The sequence below is a fragment of the Bombina bombina genome, chromosome 9, assembly GCF_027579735.1.
Source record: "Bombina bombina isolate aBomBom1 chromosome 9, aBomBom1.pri, whole genome shotgun sequence".
Lineage (NCBI taxonomy): Eukaryota > Metazoa > Chordata > Amphibia > Anura > Bombinatoridae > Bombina > Bombina bombina.
This window is the reverse complement of record NC_069507.1, coordinates 257,075,910-257,102,822: the sequence shown is the minus strand read 5'-3', so window position 1 is coordinate 257,102,822 and position 26,913 is coordinate 257,075,910. Positions and strand designations below refer to the sequence as shown.

Here is a 26,913-nt window from a genome sequence, read left to right as displayed (position 1 = left end):
TTTTTTTTCTTTCTCACTCTCTCTCTTACTCTCTCTCTCTTTCTCTCTCTCTCTCTCTCTCTCCCCTCTCTGTTTCTCTCTTTCTCTATCTCTTTCACACTCTTTCCCTCTCTCTCTTTCTTTCTCTCTCTCTCTCTCTCTCTCTCTCTCTCTATCTCTGTGTCTCCCCCCTCTCTATATATTTATCTTGCTCTTTCACTCTCTTACCCTCTTTCTTTCTTTCTTTCTTTCTCTCTTTCTCTCTCTCTCTCTGCCCCATCTGCCTCATCTCTTCCATTCTCTTGATTCTCTTGGTCTCTTCTCTCACATCTTTCTTTTTCTCTTCTTTTTTTTTTCTTTCTTTCTATCTCTCTCATCTCTCTCTCTCTCTGAGCGATTGTTTCCTCTTTCTTTGGGTCTGTCTGTCAGCTGTCCATGGAAGATACAACTTCGATCCTTCCTCGACTGAAGAGACATTCTAATGCCTACGGAATTGGTGCTCTCGCCAAATCCTCTGTCAAAGGTACTGTACCCTAATTTGATGTTTCCAGAGACTAATGGGAAGGCAATACCAATTCAAACTATACATGTTCATGTAATTGCAATAATAAATGGTGACTGTCACTATCACTAACATTTTCCTTCTCGTGTTTCCCTCAGGTGTCTCTCGTTCGATGAAGGATAAAGTTACAAAGCCAACAGCGTTAGGGTCGGGGCGTGTTGCTCACATGATAGAGTGGCAAAGCTGGGGACAACCACCACCACCATCTAATGAGAGCACCAGGATGGACAGTGATGCATATTCTGACCTGAGTGATGGAGAGAAGGAGGCGAGGTTTCTTGCCGGTGAGCAGTAGATTTATTTTTATTATGCTTTTATCATGTTGCACAGAGGGCATTGTCTTTAGTAATGAATGTTAAAATCTGCACTTGGAAATTATGTGCAGGAACGTAGACTGTGTCTTACTGGTCATTATACAAAACTGATAAAGGGACATATTAGAAAGTGCTTCACTATATTATATTTATTATATTATATGACAGTGGATATAAAAAGTCTACACATCCTTATGAAATCGCAAGCTTTTGAAATGTAAAGACAGAAATAGCAACAATGTAAATGTCAGACTTTTTCTATCTGTAATGGGATCTTCCAAAAAACGAAAATCCAGAGAATAAAATAAATAGCTAATTGTTAGGAACATGAAAGAGTCTCTATTAACTTTGCACATCTAGACTTTGGAAATTTATTGAGGGATTTGCTTTTGTTTTGTTACGGGAATCTATGAAGAAGAAGGTGATTAAGGTGGCTACCCAATGCGCTACAGGTAAGGTTCAAGGTGAGAGGAATAGAGAACATTTACTTACATTTTAACGAATACTAATGTAAAAGTTAACAACCATTTAGTATATCAAATAGTGCAGCACATGAAGCACATGAAGATTCTGAAAAACTAATTTTTCAGAATATTCATTATGAAATGAATTATTCAGAGCTGCACAAGTCTAATTTTAACCCACTCGTCTTTGCAAGAAAGTTCAAGTTCCTTTAACCACTTAGTGACCAGACCATTTTTCAATTTTCTTACCCTTAAGGACCAGGGCGATTTTTACATTTCTGCAGTGTTTGTGTTTAGCTTTAATTTTCCTCTTATTCATTTACTGTACCCACACATATTATATACCGTTTTTCTCCCCATTTAATGGACTTTCTAAAGATACCATTATTTTCATCATATCTTATAACTTACAATAAAAAAAATAAAAAATTGAAAAAAACACACTTTTTCTAGCTTTGACCCCCAAAATCTGTTACACATCTACAACCACCAGAAAACACTCATGCTAAATAGTTTCTAAATTTTGTCCTGAGTTTAGAAATACCCAATGTTTACATGTTCTTTGCTTTTTTTTGCAAGTTATAGGGCAATAAGTACAAGTAGCACTTTGCTATTTCCAAACCATTTTTTTTTTTTTAAATTAGGGATAGTTACATTGTAACACTGATGTCTGTAACCCTTCACATGTATATATATATTATTTTTTTTAGTAGACATCTGAAGCTAAGCCTTGGTTGATTTGGATTTGTGCTTTGGGTCATTGTCATGTTTTAATGTGAAATCTTCAGCTTTCAGTTTTTTTGCCAAAATATCTTAATATTTGGAGCTATTCATTATCCCATCTATCTTGACAAGAGCCCCTAACCCAGCTGAAGAGAAACAACCCTAAAGCATATGGCGGTATGGTGCTCCTTAGAGGATGAGCTTTATTGGCTCTGCCAGTACCCAGTTTGCTAAAAAATTTGCTTTATTTTATAAAAAAAAAAAAAAAATCTGTAGCGTAGCTGCCCCCCCCCCTCTATAAGAGATCCATTTCCCACCCGCTCTCTCGCTCATGGCCCCAAGCTCTCGTCCCCCCCCACGCGTGGCCCCATCCCCCTGAGTGTGTTTGCACTCCCGGACCCATCATCCGCCCTAAGAGAAAGTTCAGGAACTCGACTTCCAGTGATGGGTTGCCCACCCGCCTCTTTGCTATCCCTCCCACGCCACCAACGATCGGCACCATGGCTGGCCGATGCAGAGGAGGCCGCAAAGTGACTCTCTTTGTATTGGATGCTTAAAAAAGGGTATTGCAGGATGCCTCAATATCAAGGCATCACTGCAATACCCTGAAAGTGTCTGGAAGCGATCACGATCGCTTCCAGCACTTGATAACCCTGAGGACGTGCAGAGTACATCCTTGGTCATTAACAACCATTTTTTGTAGGACGTACCCTGCACATCCTTGGTCATTAAGTGGTTAAATTGTGAGGGGGGGTCTCCTTTTTATAGCTCCCTTTAAGTTAATTCTACAGGTTTTCAATGGGATTGTGATCTGGGATCTGACTGGGACATTCCAAGACTTTGATTTTCCTTTTCTGAAGCTAAGCCTTGGTTGATTTGGATTTGTGCTTTGGGTCATTGTCATGTTTAAATGTGAAATCTTCAGCTTTCTGTTTTTTTGCTAAAATATCTTAATATTTGGGGCTATTCATTATCCCATCTATCTTGACAAGAGCCCCTGACCCAGCTGAAGAGAAGCAACCCTAAAGCATATGGCAGCATGGTGCTCCTTAGAGGATGAGCTTAATTGGCTCTGCACCAAACATATCTTTTACAATTTAACAAGAAACGTTCAATCTTTGTCTCATCAGACCATAGCACATTTTCTCACATGGTTTTTGGTGACTGAGTGAAACTTTTGGCATAATTTAGACAGGTGTGCACACTCCCAGACCCATCATCCGCCCTATGAGGAAGTGCAGGAACTAGACTTCCAGTGATGGGCCACCCACCCACCTCCCTGCTATCCCTCCCACGCCACCAACGATCGGCACCATCGTTGGCCGATGCAGAGAGTTTCACAGAGTGGTTCTCTCTGCATCGGATGCTTAAAAAAGGGTATTGCAGGATGCCTCAATCCTTGGTCATTAACAACCATTTTTTGTAGGACGTACCCTGCACATCCTTGGTCGTTAAGTGGTTAAATTGTGAGGGGGTCTCCTGTTTATAGCTCCCTTTAAGTTAATTCTACAGGTTTTCAATGGGATTGTGAACTGGGATCTGACTGGGACATTCCAAGACTTTGATTTTCCTTTTCTGAAGCTAAGCCTTGGTTGATTTGGATTTGTGCTTTGGGTCATTGTCATGTTTAAATGTGAAATCTTCAGCTTTCTGTTTTTTTGCTAAAATATCTTAATATTTGGAGCTATTCATTATCCCATCTATCTTGACAAGAGCCCTGACCCAGCTGAAGAGAAGCAACCCTAAAGCATATGGCGATATGGTGCTCCTTAGATGATGAGCTTTATTGGCTCTGTGCCAAACAAATCTTTTACAATTTAACCAGAAAAGTTCAACCTTTGTCTCGCAACTATAATAAATGTATTAACCCCTAAACCGCCGCTCCCGGACCCCGCCGCCACCTACATAATACCTATTAACCCCTATCCTGCCCCCCTTTTCTGCAGTGTTTGTGTTTAGCTTTAATTTTCCTCTTATTCATTTACTGTACCCACACATATTATATACCGTTTTTCTCCCCATTTAATGGACTTTCTAAAGATACCATTATTTTCATCATATCTTATAACTTACAATAAAAAAAATAAAAAATTGAAAAAAACACACTTTTTCTAGCTTTGACCCCCAAAATCTGTTACACATCTACAACCACCAGAAAACACTCATGCTAAATAGTTTCTAAATTTTGTCCTGAGTTTAGAAATACCCAATGTTTACATGTTCTTTGCTTTTTTTTGCAAGTTATAGGGCAATAAGTACAAGTAGCACTTTGCTATTTCCAAACCATTTTTTTTTTTTTTAAATTAGGGATAGTTACATTGTAACACTGATGTCTGTAACCCTTCACATGTATATATATATTATTTTTTTTAGTAGACATCTGAAGCTAAGCCTTGGTTGATTTGGATTTGTGCTTTGGGTCATTGTCATGTTTTAATGTGAAATCTTCAGCTTTCAGTTTTTTTGCCAAAATATCTTAATATTTGGAGCTATTCATTATCCCATCTATCTTGACAAGAGCCCCTAACCCAGCTGAAGAGAAACAACCCTAAAGCATATGGCGGTATGGTGCTCCTTAGAGGATGAGCTTTATTGGCTCTGCCAGTACCCAGTTTGCTAAAAAATTTGCTTTATTTTATAAAAAAAAAAAAAAATCTGTAGCGTAGCTGCCCCCCCCCCTCTATAAGAGATCCATTTCCCACCCGCTCTCTCGCTCATGGCCCCAAGCTCTCGTCCCCCCCCACGCGTGGCCCCATCCCCCTGAGTGTGTTTGCACTCCCGGACCCATCATCCGCCCTAAGAGAAAGTTCAGGAACTCGACTTCCAGTGATGGGTTGCCCACCCGCCTCTTTGCTATCCCTCCCACGCCACCAACGATCGGCACCATGGCTGGCCGATGCAGAGGAGGCCGCAAAGTGACTCTCTTTGTATTGGATGCTTAAAAAAGGGTATTGCAGGATGCCTCAATATCAAGGCATCACTGCAATACCCTGAAAGTGTCTGGAAGCGATCACGATCGCTTCCAGCACTTGATAACCCTGAGGACGTGCAGAGTACATCCTTGGTCATTAACAACCATTTTTTGTAGGACGTACCCTGCACATCCTTGGTCATTAAGTGGTTAAATTGTGAGGGGGGTCTCCTTTTTATAGCTCCCTTTAAGTTAATTCTACAGGTTTTCAATGGGATTGTGATCTGGGATCTGACTGGGACATTCCAAGACTTTGATTTTCCTTTTCTGAAGCTAAGCCTTGGTTGATTTGGATTTGTGCTTTGGGTCATTGTCATGTTTAAATGTGAAATCTTCCGCTTTCTGTTTTTTTGCTAAAATATCTTAATATTTGGGGCTATTCATTATCCCATCTATCTTGACAAGAGCCCCTGACCCAGCTGAAGAGAAGCAACCCTAAAGCATATGGCGGTATGGTGCTCCTTAGAGGATGAGCTTAATTGGCTCTGCACCAAACATATCTTTTACAATTTAACAAGAAACGTTCAATCTTTGTCTCATCAGACCATAGCACATTTTCTCACATGGTTTTTGGTGACTGAGTGAAACTTTTGGCATAATTTAGACAGGTGTGCACACTCCCAGACCCATCATCCGCCCTATGAGGAAGTGCAGGAACTAGACTTCCAGTGATGGGCCACCCACCTCCCTGCTATCCCTCCCACGCCACCAACGATCGGCACCATCGTTGGCCGATGCAGAGAGTTTCACAGAGTGGTTCTCTCTGCATCGGATGCTTAAAAAAGGGTATTGCAGGATGCCTCAATCCTTGGTCATTAACAACCATTTTTTGTAGGACGTACCCTGCACATCCTTGGTCGTTAAGTGGTTAAATTGTGAGGGGGTCTCCTGTTTATAGCTCCCTTTAAGTTAATTCTACAGGTTTTCAATGGGATTGTGAACTGGGATCTGACTGGGACATTCCAAGACTTTGATTTTCCTTTTCTGAAGCTAAGCCTTGGTTGATTTGGATTTGTGCTTTGGGTCATTGTCATGTTTAAATGTGAAATCTTCAGCTTTCTGTTTTTTTGCTAAAATATCTTAATATTTGGAGCTATTCATTATCCCATCTATCTTGACAAGAGCCCTGACCCAGCTGAAGAGAAGCAACCCTAAAGCATATGGCGATATGGTGCTCCTTAGATGATGAGCTTTATTGGCTCTGTGCCAAACAAATCTTTTACAATTTAACCAGAAAAGTTCAACCTTTGTCTCGCAACTATAATAAATGTATTAACCCCTAAACCGCCGCTCCCGGACCCCGCCGCCACCTACATAATACCTATTAACCCCTATCCTGCCCCCCTATACCGCCGCCACCTATAATAAATTTATTAACCCCTATCCTGCCGATCCCGTACCCCACCGCAACTAAATAAATTGTTTAACCCCTAAACCACCGCTCCCGGACCAAGCCGCCACCTATATTAAACTACTACTCTAACCCACCCAAACCCCCCTTAAAAAAAGCTAACACTAACCCCCTGAAGATCATCCTACCTTTAGCCGTCTTCAGCCAGCCGACCACCGATGGAACAGAAGAGGACATTCGCAGCGGCCGAAGTCATCATCCAAGGGGCGCTGAAGAGGTCTTCCATCCGATAGAAGTCTTCATCCATGCAGCATCTTCAATCTTCATCTATCCGGAGCGGAGCCTTCTTCAAACGAGCCGACGCAGAGCCATCCTCTTCCAACGACGCCTACCCGACGAATGGATATTCCTTTAAGTGACGTCATCCAAGATGGCGTCCCTCGAATTCCGATTGGCTGATAGGATTCTATCAGCCAATCGGAATTAAGGTAGGAAAAATCTGATTAACTGATCCAATCAGCCAATCAGATTGAGTTTGCATTCTATTGGCTGATCGGAACAGCCAATAGAATGCGAGCTCAATCTGATTGGCTGATTGGAACAGCCAATCGGATTGAACTTGAATCTGATTGGCTGATTGCATCAGCCAATCAGATTTTTCCTACCTTAATTCCGATTGGCTGATAGAATCCTATCAGCCAATCGGAATTCGAGGGACGCCATCTTGGATGACGTCACTTAAAGAAATATCCATTCGTCGGGTAGGCGTAGTTGGAAGAGGATGGCTCCGCGTCGGCTCGTTTGAAGAAGGCTCCACTCCGCTCCGGATGGATGAAGATTGAAGACGCTGCATGGATGAAGACTTCTATCGGATGGAAGACCTCTTCAGCGCCCCTTGGATGATGACTTCGGCCGCTGCGGATGTCCTCTTCTGTTCCATCGGTGGTCGGCTGGCTGAAGACGGCTAAAGGTAGGATGATCTTCAGGGGGTTAGTGTTAGGTTTTTTTAAGGGGGGTTTGGGTGGGTTAGAGTAAGGGTATGTGGGTGGTGGGTTTTAATGTTGGGGGGGGGTTTGTATTTTTTTGTACATGCAAAAGAGCTGATTACTTTGGGGCATGCCCCGCAAAAGGCCCTTTTAAGGGCTGGTAAGGTAATAGAGCTGTTAACGTTTGTAATTTAGAATAGGGTAGGGCATTTTTTTTATTTTGGGGGGCTTTGTTATTTTATTAGGGGGCTTAGATTAGGTGTAATTAGCTTAAAAATCTTGTAATATTTTTTTATTTTTTGTAACTTAGTTTTTTTTATTTTTTGTACTTTAGTTAGTTTATTTAATTGTATTTAATTGTAGGTATTTGTAGTTAATTAATTTAATTTATTTAATGATAGTGTAGTGTTAGGTTTAATTGTAACTTAGGTTAGGATTTATTTTACAGGTAATTTTGTATTTCTTTTAGCTAGGTAGTTATTAAATAGTTAATAACTATTTAATAACTATTCTATCTAGTTAAAATAAATACAAAGTTACCTGTAAAATAAATATAAATCCTAAAATAGCTACAATGTAATTATTTATTACATTGTAGCTATCTTAGGGTTTATTTTACAGGTAAGTATTAATTTTTAAATAGGAATAATTTAGTTAATGATAGTGTAGTGTTAGGTGTAATTGTAACTTAGGTTAGTTTTTATTTTACAGGTAAATTTGTCTTTATTTTATCTAGGTAGCTATTAAATAGTTATTAACTATTTAATAGCTATTGTACCTAGTTAAAATAAATTGAAATGTGCCTGTAAAATAAAAATAAATCCTAAAATAGCTACAATATAATTATTAGTTATATTGTAGCTATATTAGGGTTTATTTTATAGGTAAGTATTTAGTTTTAAATAGGATTAATTTAGTTAATAAGAGTAATTTTTATTTAGATTTATTAAAATAATATTTAAGTTAGGGGGGTGTTAGGGTTAGTGTTAGACTTAGGTTTAGGGGTTAATTAGTTTAATATAGATGGCGGCGGTATAGGGGGGCAGGATAGGGGTTAATAAATTTATTATAGGTGGCGACGGTGTAGGGGGGCAGATTAGGGGTTAATAAGTTTAATATAGGTGGCGGCGGGGTCCGGGAGCGGCGGTTTAGGGGTTAAACAATTTATTTAGTTGCGGCGGGGTACGGGATCGGCAGGATAGGGGTTAATAAACTTATTATAGGTGGCGGCGGTATAGGGGGGGCAGGATAGGGGTTAATAGGTATTATGTAGGTGGCGGCGGGGTCCGGGAGCGGCGGTTTAGGGGTTAATCAGTTTATTAGCGTGGCGGCGGGGTCCAGGAGCCGCGGTTTAGGGGTTAATCAGTTTATTAGAGTGGCGGTGGGCTCCGGGAGCGGCGTTTTAGGGGTTACCATGTTTAATATAGGTGGCGGCGGTGTAGGGGAGCAGATTAGGGGTGTTTAGACTCAGGGTACATGTTAGGGTGTTAGGTGTAGACAGCTCCCATAGGAATCAATGGGATGTTGGGCAGCAGCGAACATGAACTTTCTCTATGGTCAGACTCCCATTGATTCCTATGGGATCTGCCGCCTCCAGGGCGGAGGATTGAAAACCAGATACGCTGGGCCGGAAAAGTGCCGAGCGTACCTGGTAGTCATTTGATAACTTCCAAAAGTAGTCAGATTGTGCCGAACTTGCATTCGGAACATCTGGAGTGACGTAAGAATCGATCTGTTTCGGACTGAGTCCGGCGGATCGAAGCTTACGTCACTATATTCTACTTTTGCCGGGCAGCAGGGCTTGATAACTTAGGCGATTCAGCCTCGCCACAAATACGCTGCTGAATTCCAGCGTATTTGAGGTTGACGGCTTGATAACTAGAGGCCAGTGTGTCTGTGTGTATGTAAGTATAAGAGAGTGTGTCTGTGTGTATGTAAGTATAAGAGAGTGTGTCTGTGTGTATGTAAGTATAAGAGAGTGTGTCTGTCTGTATGTAAGTATAAGAGAGTGTGTCTGTGTGTATGTAAGTATAAGAGAGTGTGTCTGTGTGTATGTAAGTATAAGAGAGTGTGTCTGTGTGTATATAAGTATAAGAGAGTGTGTCTGTGTGTATGTAAGTGTAAGAGAGTGTGTCTGTGTGTATGTAAGTATAAGAGAGTGTGTCTGTGTGTATGTATATATAAGAGAGTGTGTCTGTGTGTATGTAAGTATAAGAGAGTGTGTCTGTCTGTATGTAAGTATAAGAGAGTGTGTCTGTGTGTATGTAAGTATAAGAGAGTGTGTCTGTGTGTATGTAAGTATAAGAGAGTGTGTTTGTGTGTATGTAAGTATAAGAGAGTGTGTCTGTGTGTATGTGAGTATAAGAGAGTGTGTCTGCCTGTATGTAAGTATGAGAGAGTGTGTCTGTGTGTATGTAAGTATAAGAGAGTGTGTCTGTGTGTATGTAAGTATAAGAGAGTGTGTCTGTGTGTATGTAAGTATAAGAGAGTGTGTCTGTGTGTATGTAAGTATAAGAGAATGTGTCTGTGTGTATGTAAGTATAAGAGAGTGTGTCTGTGTGTGTATAAGTATAAGAGAGTGTGTCTGTGTGTATATAAGTATAAGAGAGTGTGTCTGTGTGTATGTAAGTGTAAGAGAGTGTGTCTGTGTGTATGTAAGTATAAGAGAGTGTGTCTGTGTGTATGTAAGTGTAAGAGAGTGTGTCTGTGTGTATGTAAGTATAAGAGAGTGTGTCTGTGTGTATGTAAGTGTAAGAGAGTGTGTCTGTGTGTATGTAAGTATGAGAGTGTGTCTGTGTGTATGTAAGTATAGGAGAGTGTGCCTGTGTGTATGTAAGTATGAGAGAGTGTGTCTGTCTGTATGTAAGTATAAGAGAGTGTGTCTGTGTGTGTATAAGAGAGTGTGTCTGTGTGTATATAAGTATAAGAGAGTGTGTCTGTGTGTATTTAAGTGTAAGAGAGTGTGTGTGTGTATGTAAGTATAAGAGAGTGTGTCTGTGTGTATGTAAGTATAGGAGAGTGTGTCTGTGTGTATGTAAGTGTAAGAGAGTGTGTCTGTGTGTATGTAAGTGTAAGAGAGTGTGTCTGTGTGTATGTAAGTATAAGAGAGTGTGTCTGTGTGTATGTAAGTATAAGATAGTGTGTCTGTGTGTATGTAAGTGTAAGAGAGTGTGTCTGTGTGTATGTAAGTATAAGAGAGTGTGTCTGTGTGTATGTAAGTATAGGAGAGTGTGTCTGTGTGTATGTAAGTATGAGAGAGTGTGTCTGTATGTAAGTATAAGAGACTGTGTCTGTGTGTGTATAAGAGAGTGTGTCTGTGTGTATATAAGTGTAAGAGAGTGTCTCTGTGTGTATGTAAGTATAAGAGAGTGTGTCTGTGTGTATGTAAGTGTAAGAGAGTGTGTCTGTGTGTATGTAAGTATAAGAGAGTGTGTCTGTGTGTATGTAAGTATAAGAGAGTGTGTCTGTGTGTATGTAAGTGTAAGAGAGTGTGTCTGTGTGTATGTAAGTATAAGAGAGTGTGTCTGTGTGTATGTAAGTATAGGAGAGTGTGTCTGTGTGTATGTAAGTATGAGAGAGTGTGTCTGTCTGTATGTAAGTATAAGAGAGTGTGTCTGTGTGTGTATAAGAGAGTGTGTCTGTGTGTATATAAGTATAAGAGAGTGTGTCTGTGTGTATGTAAGTGTAAGAGAGTGTGTCTGTGTGTATGTAAGTATAGGAGAGTGTGTCTGTGTGTATGTAAGTGTAAGAGAGTGTGTCTGTGTGTATGTAAGTATAAGAGAGTGTGTCTGTGTGTATGTAAGTATAAGAGAGTGTGTCTGTGTGTATATAAGTATAAGAGAGTGTGTCTGCCTGTATGTAAGTATAAGAGAGTGTGTCTGTGTGTATGTAAGTGTAAGAGAGTGTGTCTGTGTGTATGTAAGTATAAGAGAGTGTGTCTGTGTGTATGTAAGTATAGGAGAGTGTGTCTGTGTGTATGTAAGTATGAGAGAGTGTGTCTGTCTGTATGTAAGTATAAGAGAGTGTGTCTGTGTGTGTATAAGAGAGTGTGTCTGTGTGTATATAAGTATAAGAGAGTGTGTCTGTGTGTATGTAAGTGTAAGAGAGTGTGTCTGTGTGTATGTAAGTATAGGAGAGTGTGTCTGTGTGTATGTAAGTGTAAGAGAGTGTGTCTGTGTGTATGTAAGTATAAGAGAGTGTGTCTGTGTGTATGTAAGTATAAGAGAGTGTGTCTGTGTGTATATAAGTATAAGAGAGTGTGTCTGCCTGTATGTAAGTATAAGAGAGTGTGTCTGTGTGTATGTAAGTGTAAGAGAGTGTGTCTGTGTGTATGTAAGTATAAGAGAGTGTGTCTGTGTGTATGTAAGTGTAAGAGAGTGTGTCTGTGTGTATGTAAGTATAAGAGAGTGTGTCTGTGTGTATGTAAGTATAAGAGAGTGTGTCTGTGTGTATGTAAGTATAAGAGAATGTGTCTGTGTGTATGTATCCCCAAAGAATTTCAGGGTGATTTTCTGTTGTTAGATACGTTTTTCTAAATGATAATGATTGACCCCATAGCTATTATTCCTGAGTTAGATGCACATTTCTGCATCTGCTTTATTTACAGACTTTATATTTATGGTGACCCCAGTCCTGTTTATTTGTTATACAACAAGCTGTAAATATTATACAAGTAACTGGGGAGCTGTTTACCAGTTCAGGCGACGGGATATTTCCCAAGTTAAAGGCCAAAGTGTCAAGTAACAGAACTGCCCTCACACCCTCCTGATGTGATATCTGCAGCGTAAAGATAATGTAACAAACTGTAATATTTACATATGAAGTAAAACAAGTTACAAAAAGGGAATGTGCTCAGATTAACACTGTATCTGTGTATTAGCGGCAGAAGAAGCTTCACAAACACACGATTATTGTGCTAATAGTTTCAGATTTTAAGAGCTACGTTTTCTGTATGACTAAGAGTAATTTAAAACGGACACAAATCCGTAGTGAAGTCAGCAATGCTGATGTAGACAAAAGTCCCAGCTCAGCAGTCTCATTCTTAGAAAGTCTGAGACCTTAGATAACATTTCTTAAAGGGATATTATAGTCACGTTTACTTATTCATTACACATATCAGCATTTAAAGGACAATTTAAAGGGACATTAAACACTTTAAAATATTAAAATAAAATGTATAATTGTATGTAGTAAAACAACTTTGCAATATACTTTTAATTATTTATTCTGTGTCCTTTTCCTATAATTTAATTTATAATATTGTCTATATATGTGTACATATGTATTTATATGTGTATATATTTATTTACAGATGTATATACACATATAGACACATAAATACATAAGTAAACATATATAGACATATGTATAAAAGTGCATTGGAAGTAGATGAAAATATCTAAAAACATATTTATGAAATATTCATATTTAATAAAGGTTTTAACTATGTATTTACTGTAAATATTTCACATTCTAATGTTCTGCACATATTGGAATATGTTCTATGGCCCATATTTATCAAGCTCTGTACGGAGCTTGAAGGGCCGTGTTTCTGGCGAGTCTTCAGACTCGCCAGAAACACAAGTTATGAAGCAGCGGTCTAAAGACCGCTGCTCCATAACCCTGTCCGCCTGCTCTGAGCAGGCAGACAGGAATCGCCGGAAATCAACCTGATCGAGTACGATCGGGTTGATTGACACCTCCCTGCTGGCGGCCGATTGGCCGCGAGTCAGCAGGGTGCGGCGTTGCACCAGCAGCTCTTGTGAGCTGCTGGTGCAATGTTAAATGCGGAGAGCGTATTGCTCTCCGCATTTAGCGAGGTCTTGCGGACCTGATCCGCACTGTCGGATCAGGTCCACAAGACCTTTGATAAATAGAGGCCTATGTATTTCTTAATGGATATTCCTATCTATATGTATATATCTATACCTATATATAATCATATGTGTATATATAGGTATAGATATATAATGTAACAAAATACCATCAACATATTCTGCTATGTTAAGAACATTGGAATATGAAATATTCATTTTTTTTATGTCGCGTTAGCGCAAACGAGAATATAAGATCGTGTTTGTGTGAGAGTGGGATGTTTTTTCCACTTTTTCTTGATTGACTTCTATGGGGGAATACGTGAAAGTGCACACGCTATTCTAAGTTTGGATTTTTGCACTCGTCGGGTTACCGTGAGAGCAAAAACAGTTTACTTACAACTCATAATACGAGTGCAACCCTACTAGTGCAAAAATCTTACCCCTTTAATGCAGTAGAATTGCATACATAACAAGTAAAAAAGAAAAAGATAATGTAATAGCACTTACTCTGAAATTTAAATGAGCAGTAAAAAACTTTCTGACTCAATTTGATGGCCCCTGTATCATGTGACAGCCATCTACCAATCACAGACTTTTATGCATATGCACTGTGAACTTTTGAACTTTCACGTCCTCAGTTGGAGCTAGCGCCTCAGAAAGTGTGCATATAAAAACACACAATTTAATAAGTCTCTGAAAGCCTCCTGCTCTATCTGAATCATGAATTTTGACTTTAGTGAAATGAATAGCAAGTTTTACTTTGGACTCACCTCTTGAGTATGTTTTAGCACTTTTGCTTAGACCAAATCAGAAATAATACAAATGAGTTTATGCAAATTCTTTATAGCACGTTGCAGGGTTCATTTACTATTTGAACCTGCAGCATGCAACATCATCCTCAGTGATAATTATAGGCTATTCTTTATAAAAAATAAAATATTAAAGAAACTACTGATTTTTGTAAGTGGTTTTATTTACTGATAAAACACATTATGACTGTTTAATATCCAGTTTAAGTACAAAACTATTTAGTGGTAAACTAATAGCACAGATAGAAGATACTGAACAGTAGATTAACCTCAAAATACGCAGTTTTTCATTTTAGTTATTAATTTATTTTTTGCAATAGTTGTTACTAATATTTTGGTTAAAGTTAAAATAGTATAAGTAAATATTTGTTATTTTAAGCTAGTACCAGAGTTGAGTCCGTACAGAATACCTTTGTGAAGCTTTCTGTCTGCTTCTCTTAAAGGGATATGGACCAGTGCTCATAGTAAATGAAGTAGTGATGGTGTCAGCAATATTCCTGTCCAATGGCTAATACTGGGCTGGATTATGAGTGGCGCGTGCGAGTGATAAGGGGTATATCACGGCTCTTTGCACACGTCAGAAGTAGCGCGCGCGTATTACAAGTTGAAAATAAATGTCTTAACTTAAAGGGACAGTCTACCATAGAATTGTTATTGTTTTAAAAGATAGATAATCCCTTTATTACTCATTCCCTAGTTTTGCATAACCAACACTGTTATATTAATGTACTTTTTACCTTTGTGATTACCTTGTATCTAGGAACCTTCTTCCAGCCCCCTGATCACATGACTGTGACTGTTTATTATCTATTGTCTTAAATTTAGCATTGCCTTGTGCTAAATCTTAAATAACCCCCTGTGCCTGAACACACTGTTATCTATATGGCCCACGCGTACTTTCTGTCTCTTTGTGTTGAAAAGAGATTTAAAAAGCCTGTGATAAGAGGCAGCCCTAGAAATTAGCATATGAGCCTACCTATGTTTAGTTTAAACTAAGAATACCAAGAGAAAAAAGCAAATTTGATGATAAAAGTAAATTGGAAAGTTGATTAAAATTAAAAGTCCTATCTGAATAATGAAAGTTTAATTTATACTAGACTGTCTCTTTAATTGGTACTAAGGGGCCCAAAGTGTGCCAAGAAAATATCCCCCACACCATTACATCACCACCACCAGCCTGAAACCGTTGATACAAGGCAGGATGGATCCATGCTTTCATGTTGTTTATGCCAAATTCTACCATCTGAATGCCGCACTTGTTGTGCATTCAGAGATGGTATTCTGCATACTTTGGTTGTAACGAGTGGTTATTTAAGTTACTATTGCCTTTCTATCATCTCGAACCAGTCTGCCCATTCTCCTCTGACATCAACAAGGCATTTTCGTCCAAACAACTGCCACTCACTGGATATTTTCTCTTTTTCAGACCAATCTCTGTAAACCCTAGAGATGGTTGTGAGTACAAATCCCAGTAGATCAGCAGTTTTTAAAATAGTCAGAACAGCCAACTGGCACCAACAACCATGCCACGTTCAAAGTCACTTAAATCGCCTTTCTTCCCCATTTTGGGGCTCGGTTTGAACTTCAGGAAGAACTTTACCACGTCTAGATGCCTAAAGGTACTGAGTTGCTGCCATGTGATTGGCAGATTAGCAATTTGTGGTAACAAGCAATTGAACAGTTGTACCTAATAAAGTGGCCGGTGAGTGTGTATATAGGTGTGTGTGTGTGTATATATATATATATATATATATATATATACAGGCAAAGTCCAGAATACAAACCTGGCTTAAAGGTACAGTATATTGTGTCCAGAGAAAAGCAGGCAACACAGGAAACTTTGTAACAAGCCTTTTAATCCACACAGTGTAAATAAATAGGGTCTTAACCCATAACGTTTCGGTTCTGTAACAAACCTTTCTCAAATGGAGCCCATGGAAGACATAAATAACTCCCAAACAAACCCACCTTATATACCCAGTGAAGTGTCAACATCAAAGTGAATAATTGCCCTGATTGATGTGTTCCCGCTCCACATCAAACCTCCTGTCATGCTACTGCAACTCCATGCATGTCCACGCATATTAACGTCATCAGTCACAGCCGACAAAGGAACAGGCCGTGAGTGTTGGCATAGCAACGGTAAACAACCGTTTGTAGCGAGGTGATACAACGAGAGGGGAGATGCAGACAATAGGGTAAAGTGTATCTAAAAAAATATATCTATCTAGAAGCAAGATATATATGGACATAATGTATATAAACTGAAAGCAATAGCTAAATAGCCTAAATACATATCACTCTACACTAATGACAACCCTAATAAAGGGGGAAAAATTACTTTTAAATTAATCTAGCGGGGCAAAGTACAAGAGAGTAGTAAACTATACTTGAAGGGACACACAATTATTATTATTTAGCGCTGCGGAATCTGTTGGCGCTCTACAAATAACCGATAATAATAATTAGTGAACCCTAAAAGAGACCATTCTATACACCTGGTATCAATGGAAAACTACACCCAATGCCCACACAATTTGGTAGCACCCTTCATGCCTATGAAGTAGGTAGAAACTATTTATAATCCAATAGAGGGGATTCCCATAAGACAGTCATTTGTACCAACATCCGAAATCAATCATTGTGTTCAAGCCCTTAGGAGTGACAGTGTCGAGATCAAAAATCCATTTTGCTTCTGATCGTAATAAGGCCGAAGCCCTATCACCCCCTCGTCTCAAACGTGGAACATGGTCGATAAGTATCGCTCTCAACGTAGATACCTAATGTCCCGCTTGTAAAAAATGTCTTGCGACTGGTTTTTCCAAACTACCCTTCTTGATGGCCTGGCGTATAGCAGATTTATGATTCGCCAGCCGTTCTCTGAAGGTAGTCACCGTTTTTCCTATATAATATAGGGAACACGGACAGATAATCGCGTAGACCACAAAATCTGAATGTGCACGTAAGTCTTTGCTGAATCTTGAATTGCTTATTGGTGTGCGGGTGATGAAAACTGTTGCAGGTCACCATGTTGTTACAGGTGACACAATTGCCACATCTGTAGCAACCCAATTTTGCCTTTGTTAGCCAAGATTGGCGTTCATAGCAGTGCACTGGGTCATTCAAGACAAGTAGATCTCGTAGGTTTTTAGATCTCTTATAGACCATCCTAGGAGGAGGTAAATCATAGAAAGGTAGACTCATATCTTTAGCCACAATTTTCCAATTTTCTTTTATAGTGGCTGCTACCCTTTCCGAACTTGGAGTATAGGTAGTCACAAAATTCAATCTTGGGTCTTCCTTCTTCACAGTGTTCCTCACTATGAAGCTGTCCTGGGTCTGTTGCTCCACAACCAGTCGTTGTTGTTCAATGAGACGTGGGGGATATCCTTGTTGTAAAAACTTCTGGGCCATATCTTACAGTTGGAGGTCCTTACGGGAATCCTCAGTGTTATTTCTGACAACCCTCAGGAGCTGCGAGGAACTGACACCATTCTTTTGTGTTTAAGGATGAATGCTGTCAAAATATAAAATTGAATTCTTGTCTGTATCTTTATGATACAAAGGGGTTTTTAGTTTATCTTTATCCCCTACCATCGCTTTATATATCTCCAAATCAAGAAAATTAATTTTTTCTTGATGCCATTCAATCTTAAATTTGATTGTGGATTCTAGATGGTTAAGCGCTTCAAACCATTCCATAAGGGATGCTGATGTGCCCTTCCAAATGAGGAACACATCACCAATGTAACGGCGGTAGAATCTGATGGAGCTGTGCTGGGAATTAAACACATTATATTGTTCAAATTGTGCCATATATAAGTTGGCATAAGATGGTGCCATGCTCGACCCCATGGCCGTACCTAATATTTGGAGAAAAAATTCATTCTCAAACCTAAAAAAGTTTTTTTCCAAGCACAACTCCATCAGATTCAACAAAAATTCTATCGGGGGACCAGTATAGTGCTCACTTGTGATCAACTGCTCCTTAATCATCTGTAAACCATGTTTATAGGGAATGACCATATATAGGCTCACTACGTCCATAGTGACGAGTAAGTCCCTATTGTGATCAATCTCAAATGTTTTCAAAAGGTTAATGAGCTCAAATAAGTCTCGTAAATATGATTTAGTGGTTTGAACTACGGGCTGGAGGAAAAAGTCAATATATTCAGCAAGAGGCTGAAAGAGGGATCCCCTGGCAGAGACTATCGGTCTGCCAGGAGGATCATCTAATGATTTATGTATCTTGGGAAGCAGATATAAAATTGGACATATGGGTTTGACCACATTAACAAATGACCAAGTGTCATCATCTATGATGTTAGCTGTGTGTGCTAGACCTAAAAGTTAATCTACCTCTCTCTTAAAGCCTATGGTTGGATTTCCTGAAAGTTTGTTATATGTTACGCCATTGTATAGTTGTCTGTGGGCTTCTTTCCTATATTTTTCATAGTCAAGTACGACTATGGCACCACCCTTATCTGCGGGCCTTATCACGATATTTGTGTCTTTTGAAAGTGCCTTAATGACCATCCTTTCCTGTTTAGTGAGATTATCTCTACCAGCACCAGTAGAAAGGTGGGGTTCAGATAGCGTAGATAAACAAACTTGATGAAAAGTTTTAATAGAATTATGTGTGTTAATCGGTTCAAATGTGCCAGATCCTCTAAAGCGTTTGTGGGTGTAATCACCTTTATCCTTAAAAAATCTTTTAGTTTCAGTTGTCGCTGAAACCTACCAAAATCAATATTTAAATGAAATAAACTGCTTTGGGAGCGTGGCACAAAAGAAAGACCTTTGTTAAGGACACTATATTCTTCAGAACTAAGTGGTCATGTACTTAAATTAAATACTATTGTTTCAGCTTTTTGTTCGTCACTTGTGTTCTTGCTCCCCCCCCTCTTGAAGTGTCGGCGTTGGGGGCCTGTGGTAAAGGGGGCTTTTGTGATAACCTAGTGTTGATTCGTACTTGTGAGTTTGTTTGTACAGGAGGGACAGTGTCACCTTCAGAAGAGGGTTGTCATTAGCGTAGAGTAATATGTATTTAGGCTATTTAGCTATTGCTTTCAGTTTATATACATTATGTCCATATATATCTTGCTTCTAGATAAATATATTTTTTTAGATACACTTTACCCTATTGTCTGCGTCTTCCCTCTCGTTGCATCACCTCGCTATAGTATATATACAGTATATATATATATATATATAAATATATATTTACCAATGGGTCACCTAACTGTAATGTAATAAGCTGCCATCTACCGTGCCTGACATTAGTGATACACAAAACATGTGCAGAGTTTGGTTGTGGCAGTCAGTTTGTAGCTCTCTGAGTCATAGTTTAGATCAAATAGTATTGCACTATCTTTATATCAGGTTGGCGTAATAAAGGCTTTATAAAGTATTGTAATACACATTTGTTATGTTATTAACACACTAATTCAATAGGAACAAGATAATCTATGGTCCATTTGTGTCCTACAGAGGGTACCACTATAATGAGCAGATAAATGGGCTTTGGGAACTATATCATCTGTATTCTGTTTGTTCAGTAAACCTGAATAAAGTAAAGTGAGATGTTCAGCGAGTTCTTTGCACTGTTGCTAAATAAAAGTGCCTGGAGATTCCTAAATGCATTCAGTATCTGGGAGTCAGCCACTGAAGCTTTCATTTTGCACTAAAGATTTGTTTGGCCCAAATCTCTTTTTTAATGATATGAGTTTTGTAGTTGTTTTTTTTTTTACTTCTAATGAAGTTGGCAAAAAGGGGCCACATTTTATTCCAGTGACTGAGAAATATGCTGTTGGCAAACTAAATAGTTTTTGGTGATAAGGAGGTATCTGAAGGATTTGGATAATGCCTTATCTATCATCTATCTATCTATCTATCTATCTATCTATCTATCTATCATCTATCTATTAATCATCTATCTATCAAATATCTATCATATATCTATCTATCTGTCTGTCTATATATTACTTTTCTATCTACTAATTATCTATCCATATATCTACTAATTATCTTTCCATCCACCCATCCATTTATTCTGGGGACATATGTAAAGAATGAAAGAGAATGAAGCAAATTTCATAATAGAAGTAAATTGGAAAGTTGTTTTTTCTAGAATTGCAACAATACCATTTAATATTCTCAACTATTTCATGCTAGCTTTGATTTTGAGTTAATTAATATCACTCTTGCTACCTTGTTATCTTTATGGGATAGTGTGTGTCACAGGGTTATGGTGCAGAGACCTGATGATGTGTTAAATGGTATGGCTTGTGCTAGCTTAAAGGGGCACTGAACCCAAATTTTTTTCTTTCATGATTCAGATAGAGCATGACATTTTAATCAACTTTCTAATTTACTCCTATTATCATTTTTTCTCTGTTCTCTTGCTTTCTTTATTTTAAAAGCAGGGATGTAAATCTCAACAGCCAGCCCATTTTAGGTTCAGCACCATGGATAGTGCTTGCTTATTGGAGGCTGACATTTACCCACCAATAAGCAAGCATAACCCAGATTCTCAACCAAAAATGGGCTGGCTCCTATTTATCACATTCCTGTTTTTTAAATAAAGATAGCAAGAGAATGAAGAAAAATTGATAATTGGAGTAAATTAGAAAGTTGCTTAAAATTGCATGATCTATCTGAATCATGAACGAAAAAATATGGGTTTAGTGTCCCTTTAAAGAGTCTGCTATATTTATGAAGCTATGAGCAGATGATGCTTATATGATAAAGTTAACTCAGACAGGTGCTTTTGCCTGGTATTACCTTGTTCTGCATCTTTAAACTCAATGATTTATACATGTAAACACATCATGTCCCCAGCAGTGTTCCTTTTAAGGCCACATCTTGTGAGCAGCCCAGCACTGAAACGGTTAATCAGGGAACCACACCCTGCAGTATGCAAACACTACACAATGCAGACAGCAAGTGATGGTTCCCTTATTAACTATTATTAACTAAATGTGGCCTTAGAGAGAACACTGGTCACTAGGTCTGTGGTGTCCAGTTCTGTGAGACTATGGATCCATAAGAGAATTGCACTTATCTCTCTGAGGAACATGAAGTATCAAGATCAGGCAGACAGCAGATGTAGGTCATGGTGCTTAATCAATTAATTTTCAGCCTTAAGATATAGGATTACTAGTATCTTTTACTATCATTAATACAAAAATAATCACTAATTAAATAAAAACAGATGTCATTACCTAAGGAAGAACCTCACCATTCATGGTCAACAAGTTTTTGCCAAGATTGAGCTTGACAGAATTGATCTCATCTGTCACGCTGACAAATACACAGTGAAGCAGAAAGCTGCGTTTCTGGCTCTGATTGTGTTTGTAATGTTCCTTTCTACTATTATTTACCAATTTAATTGCCAGGATTCATAAAACTGTGAGTCCCAAAGACAATCAACAGTCATACTGGGATTTATTGCCAAATATCAGATTGCATCATCTAGCACCCTGCTGATATCACCATCTGTCACTCACTTTTCTCTGTCTAGGTGTGATGCAACAGTTTGCTATCTCAGAGGCAACGCTCATGGCTTGGTCATCGATGGATGGTGAGGAAGAGAGTGTTAACTCCAACCAGGAGAGACAAAGTGAAACGTACCAGGAACTACTAGAAAACCAAGGTAAGTAATATTGTGATACATCATGAGCCAATTTGTGACCTTGGACGTAATGATCAAAAACTCACCAGCACGGAGAGAAATCATGCAAACTCTTTGGAGGATCTTCCTGAGCATTATACTGTAATGCATAGCTCTCTTCTTCATACCCAGAACCCTGCAGGGGGAGATAAATAACTCTTAAGCTAAAATGTGCCTATCTAAAATTCTCAGCACTGATGAGACGTCTTAGATCATATCGCCAGAGCAGAGAACTTTAGGTCATCGGGCCCTTCATCAGCTCATTATAAAATACCCTTATAATGGCGTTGGCCTTGATTTAATAAAACTTGTTTCTGAAACTAATATTGGTGGGTGCATATATATGCCTCTTGTCATTGGCTTATCTATTGTACTCATCTAGCTCCCAGTAGTGCATTGCTGCACCTTCAACAAAGGATATCAAATGAATAAAGGGAATTTGATAATAAAAGTAAATTGGAAAGTTGTTTAAAATTGTAAGCTCTGTCTAAAACATGAAAGAAAAATGTTGGGCTCCTTGTCCTTTGTGAGCCTCAGACCTCTGCTGGTACCGAGCAGAACTCAATCAGCAACAGTAGTGCATGACTCAGCTGTGTGACTACCGCTGCTGATTGGGTGACCAGTAGTTTCTGCTCTGGACCAGCAATTCCCAGCTGCTCCCAAACGGTACTTTATCAATGTATTTAACCCCTTTGCGGAGGTTAAACACATAGAGTTGGGGCGTCGCTAATGAATTAGTGCATGTTATTTTTTTATTATTATTTTTTTATTATTATGGACCTTTAATTTAGAACTTTACACTGAGCATTCTCAGAAGCGTCTAGGAATCTAGTCCTTTGACTTAGCTACAAAAATATTTATTAAAATGTTCATATATATTTTCTCTTCAAACGATTTGGTAGAAAGTTTTTTTTTTAATTATTATTATATAAAGGGAAATGAACAATAATCTTTTTCAAACACAGGAAATCGTCTCAGCCAGAATGGTAAACATTATTACAAATATGTATATCTTTTAACAATGACAATAGACAGATATAAGTACAACGAATATCAATAAAATAGCAAAGTATATAAAATGTCTGAATGGTAAAAGTTTAATTAAGCGCCGTCTCTTTTTAACTGTTATTATATAAGGGGGAAAGGTAGATTTTTTTATTATCATACATTTACATAAAGTTAGCTTCTTATAGCAATACAAAGAAATGTATCAAATCTAGACAAGTGTCCCACTTGCTTTTCACCACAAGTACTATTATACATTGTTACCAATGCACCAGGGAACTATGGGTAAGATATTCAAATATCACATACAATATCTCACGCTTTTTTGCTTCCAATTCAAATATTGTGTTTAACCACAGTAATCCCTATATGGGGTAGGTCAAACAATACTTAAAATTATTTCAATTTTTGTAAATGAGTGCTCCACTTTTTCTTGATTTATTAATGACATTTACTACTGTTAATACATCATCCTAATCCTTTGGACATTAAGATAAACTCTTGGTACAGAATGGACTTTTATAATTTGACATTTTGAGGTTGTGGAAGAATCACACAGACTCCAACACTGATCTTTTTTCTAACGTTAAAAAAAAAAAAGGAGACTGTTGATTAAAGGAGAGAATTGAAAAATGTATTGTTAGCAAGCAGGCAGCATATAACATTTATAGAGAAATCAAAGCAAGCTTTTTGTTTGGTGGGTGGGTAATGAGGGGGGAAGGAAGGGCTTCTGCATTTCATTCTTTCTTTATGTTTTATTGTGATATTGTCTTTGGATCTCACTATGAACATTATGTCTGCCTCTTTTCTCTCTGTTGTGCAGATAACCTTGCCCAGACGCACTCTGATTGCTGGCCCCACTCGTATGTTTCACAGGGACTCTACTGTCTTGGCTCCTCTGAAGCTTGGGCCAGTAGTGAGCAGTCTCTAACAGCGTCTCCAGCTCCCATGGGTGTTGTTACTTCTAATCCTGCACCTGAACTTGAGGAGAAACAACTTGATAATATATGTGAAATAGTCCCTCAGTTGTTACAATCTAAAATATCTCCTTCAGAAGAGGATGATGCTGTTTGTCATGATCTACAGAGTCTTTCTCCTCCACGAGAGGAATATGAAAGTCCCCCTCATAGTCGCAAGGTGTCAGATGTTGCCACTTCTGGTGTGCAGTCTGGCGAAGAGGAAGAAGAGAGGGAATTAGAAAATGGAATCTTTGAGAAGTAAGAGAGAATGTGTCAGGCAACAAACGGAGATGAAAGAACTTAGAGAGTGCAAGAGACAGCCGAGAGAATGTATGTCTGTCTGCAGGCCTGAAACTCTGGGTGTCATTTATCAAGGTATTTTTTGCACAGCAAAATGGCCAGTAAGGTATAAAAAAGCAATTTTTCCATTTTTGCCTTAATGTTCTGTCCCATTATATAATGTCTGTGACTTCAGCTTATTCCTAAGTGCATCAGTGCCAGAGACGTGTAACAGGACGTGCTGATGGGATGTATCATCTCATTGTCACACTGCTTTGTTGTCTAAATATCCCTTGCTTAGAGTATCCGACACAATCACAAGTGGGGCAAGGCTCAGTATGATACAGCAAACACCAATCACATCCCCTTCTTCAGAAGCCCCACTTTTATCTGGATGTCTTTGTGACTCAGGAATTAGCGATGAGGAGAATTATCAAACAATGATTGTAGAGTCAGTTGCTCTTCTTCTTTTGTTAAAGGGACATTGTACAGTAAAAAAAATGATTGTGCAAGTGTAGACATTAACACAGATTAACTATTTTTATAGTTTATTAAAATATTATAAAGGCGATTTAAAAAGAAAGTAAAATCAGGAAATGCAACACGCATACCCAAGTATTTATAGTTCATTGGCTGAGTGGGACGGCCCATATAGTTGTAAAGGGGCTTTGGAGTCATAGTTATATATGCATAAGAAATTAGTCAACGCATTGCAAAATTATCTGTATACAACATAACATCTTAAAAACATTTTAAAATGTTGTTTTCGTAAGAAAAAATTTCATCATTTAGCAGTCTAGGGACACACCCCTTGAAAAGCTCCTAAGTGCTGTTTATTTTACATTTCTGTGGTCAATAAAGAATAGATATACTCGAGGTTCTGCAGATATCAGCCAATCGTTCTGCAACACCTGGGAAGATCAGGATTCTGAATGCCAGAGAATGCACTTCAGTCTGTCTGGGGCAGTAGAAAAACTATTGTTTTTACATTTAAATAACAAGAAAATCAGGAAAATAAATGACAATACAAACTTTTTTACTATGCAGAATTCAAATTATGGGGAATTCCCTTTTTCAGTTTATTGAAAGCTTGAGACAATGGCCTCTATTTATCAAGCTGTCTACTTTCGAGCATTTGCCGGCCCCAATACGCTCGCCTAACATCGCCGCCGCTGACCTGAATACGTTAGCCAAATTTATCAAGAAAGCTGTCAAAAAGCCGCGCACCAAGTACGGTGCGATGAGCAGCGGACTGTTGTTAACTAACAGTCATCGATCTCGCTGTTCATCGGCTTATTCGCAGCTTTCTTGCTAGCCTGTCACTAAGCACCCACACTATACTATACTGTTATACCCCCTAAATCGCCGCTCCTGGAGCCCCCCGCAACTAAATAAACTTATTAACCCCTAAACCGCCACCCCCGGACCCCGCTGCAACTATAATAAATATATTAACCCCTAAACCGCCGCTCCCGGACCCCGCCGCAACTATAATAAATATATTAACCCCTAAACCGCCGCTCCCGGACCCCACCGCCACCTACATTATACCTATTAACTCCTAATCTGCCGCCCCCTATATCGCCGCCACCTACATAAAGTTATTAACCCCTATCCTACCGATCCCGGACCCCGCCGTAAATAAATAAAATGTTTAACCTCTAAACCGCTGCTCCCGGAGCCCACCGCCACCTACATTACATTTATTAACCCCTAATCTGCCCCCCCCTACACCACCGCCACCTACATTATATCTATTAACCCCTAAACCTAAGTCTAACCCTAACACCCACCTAACTTAAATATTATTTAAATTAATCTAAATAAATATTTCTATAATTAAATAAATTATTCCTATTTAAAACTAAATACTTACCTATAAAATAAACCCTAAGATAGCTACAATATAACTAATAGTTACATTGTAGCTATTTTAGGGTTTATTTTTATTTTACAGGCAACTTTGTATTTATTTTAACTAGGTACAATAGCTATTAAATAGTTATTAACTATTTAATAGCTACCTAGTTAACATAAGTACAAAAGTACCTGTAAAATAAATCCTTACCTAAGTTACAATTACACCTAACACTATACTACAATTAAATAATTTAAATACAATTACCTACAATTAAATAAAAATAACTAAAATTAACTAAAGTGCAAAAAAAAACCTCTAAATTACAGAAAATAAAAAAATTACAAGAAGTTTAAACTAATTACACCTAATCTAAGCCCCCTAATAAAACAAAAAATCCCACCAAAATAATAAAATTCCCTACACTATACTAAATTCCAAATAGCCCTTAAAAGGGCTTTTTGCGGGGCATTGCCCCAAAGTAATCAGCCCTTTTACCTGTAAAAAAATAAATACACCAGCCCCAACATTAAAACCCACCACCCACATACCCAAACCCTACTCTAAAACCCACCCAAACGGCTTTAAAAAAACCTAACACTAACCCCCTGAAGATCATCCTACCTTGAGCCGTCTTCACCCAGCCGGGCCTAAGTCCTCAACGAATCCGGGCGAAGTGGTCCTCCAGATGGGCAGAAGTCTTCATCCAATCTGGCCAGAATAGGTCCTCCAGATGGGCAGAAGTCTTCATCCAAGCGGCATCTTCTATCTTCTTCCATCCGACGAGGAGGGCACCATCTTGAAGACATCCGACGCGGAGCATCCATCGATCCAGATGACTAAAAGACGAATGACGATTCCTTTAAATGACGTCATCTAAGATGGCGTCCCTTGAATTCCGATTGGCTGATAGAATTCTATCAGCCAATCGGAATTAAGGTAGAAAAAATCTGATTGGTTTATGCAATCAGCCAATCGGATTGAAGTTCAATCCGATTGGCTGATCCAATCAGCCAATAGGATTGACCTCGCATTCTATTGGCTGATCGGAACAGCCAATAGAATGCAAGGTCAATCCTATTGGCTGATTGGATCAGCCAATCGGATTTTTCCTACCTTAATTCCGATTGACTGATAGAATTCTATCAGTCAATCGGAATTCAGG

General features: G+C 38.7%; 1 protein-coding gene across 1 annotated transcript; it reads left to right on the top strand.

The window, feature by feature from the left end:
* The first annotated feature begins 389 nt into the window (after positions 1–389).
* LOC128639641 (protein FAM131B-like) lies at positions 390–25,052 on the top strand. The gene is made up of 4 exons (XM_053691770.1): positions 390–502; positions 640–825; positions 21,498–21,629; positions 23,476–25,052. Exons 1-4 carry the CDS (start codon positions 415–417, stop codon positions 23,871–23,873), a joined length of 804 nt encoding a protein of 267 aa, XP_053547745.1. The 5' UTR covers positions 390–414; the 3' UTR covers positions 23,874–25,052.
* The last annotated feature ends 1,861 nt before the right edge of the window (positions 25,053–26,913 follow it).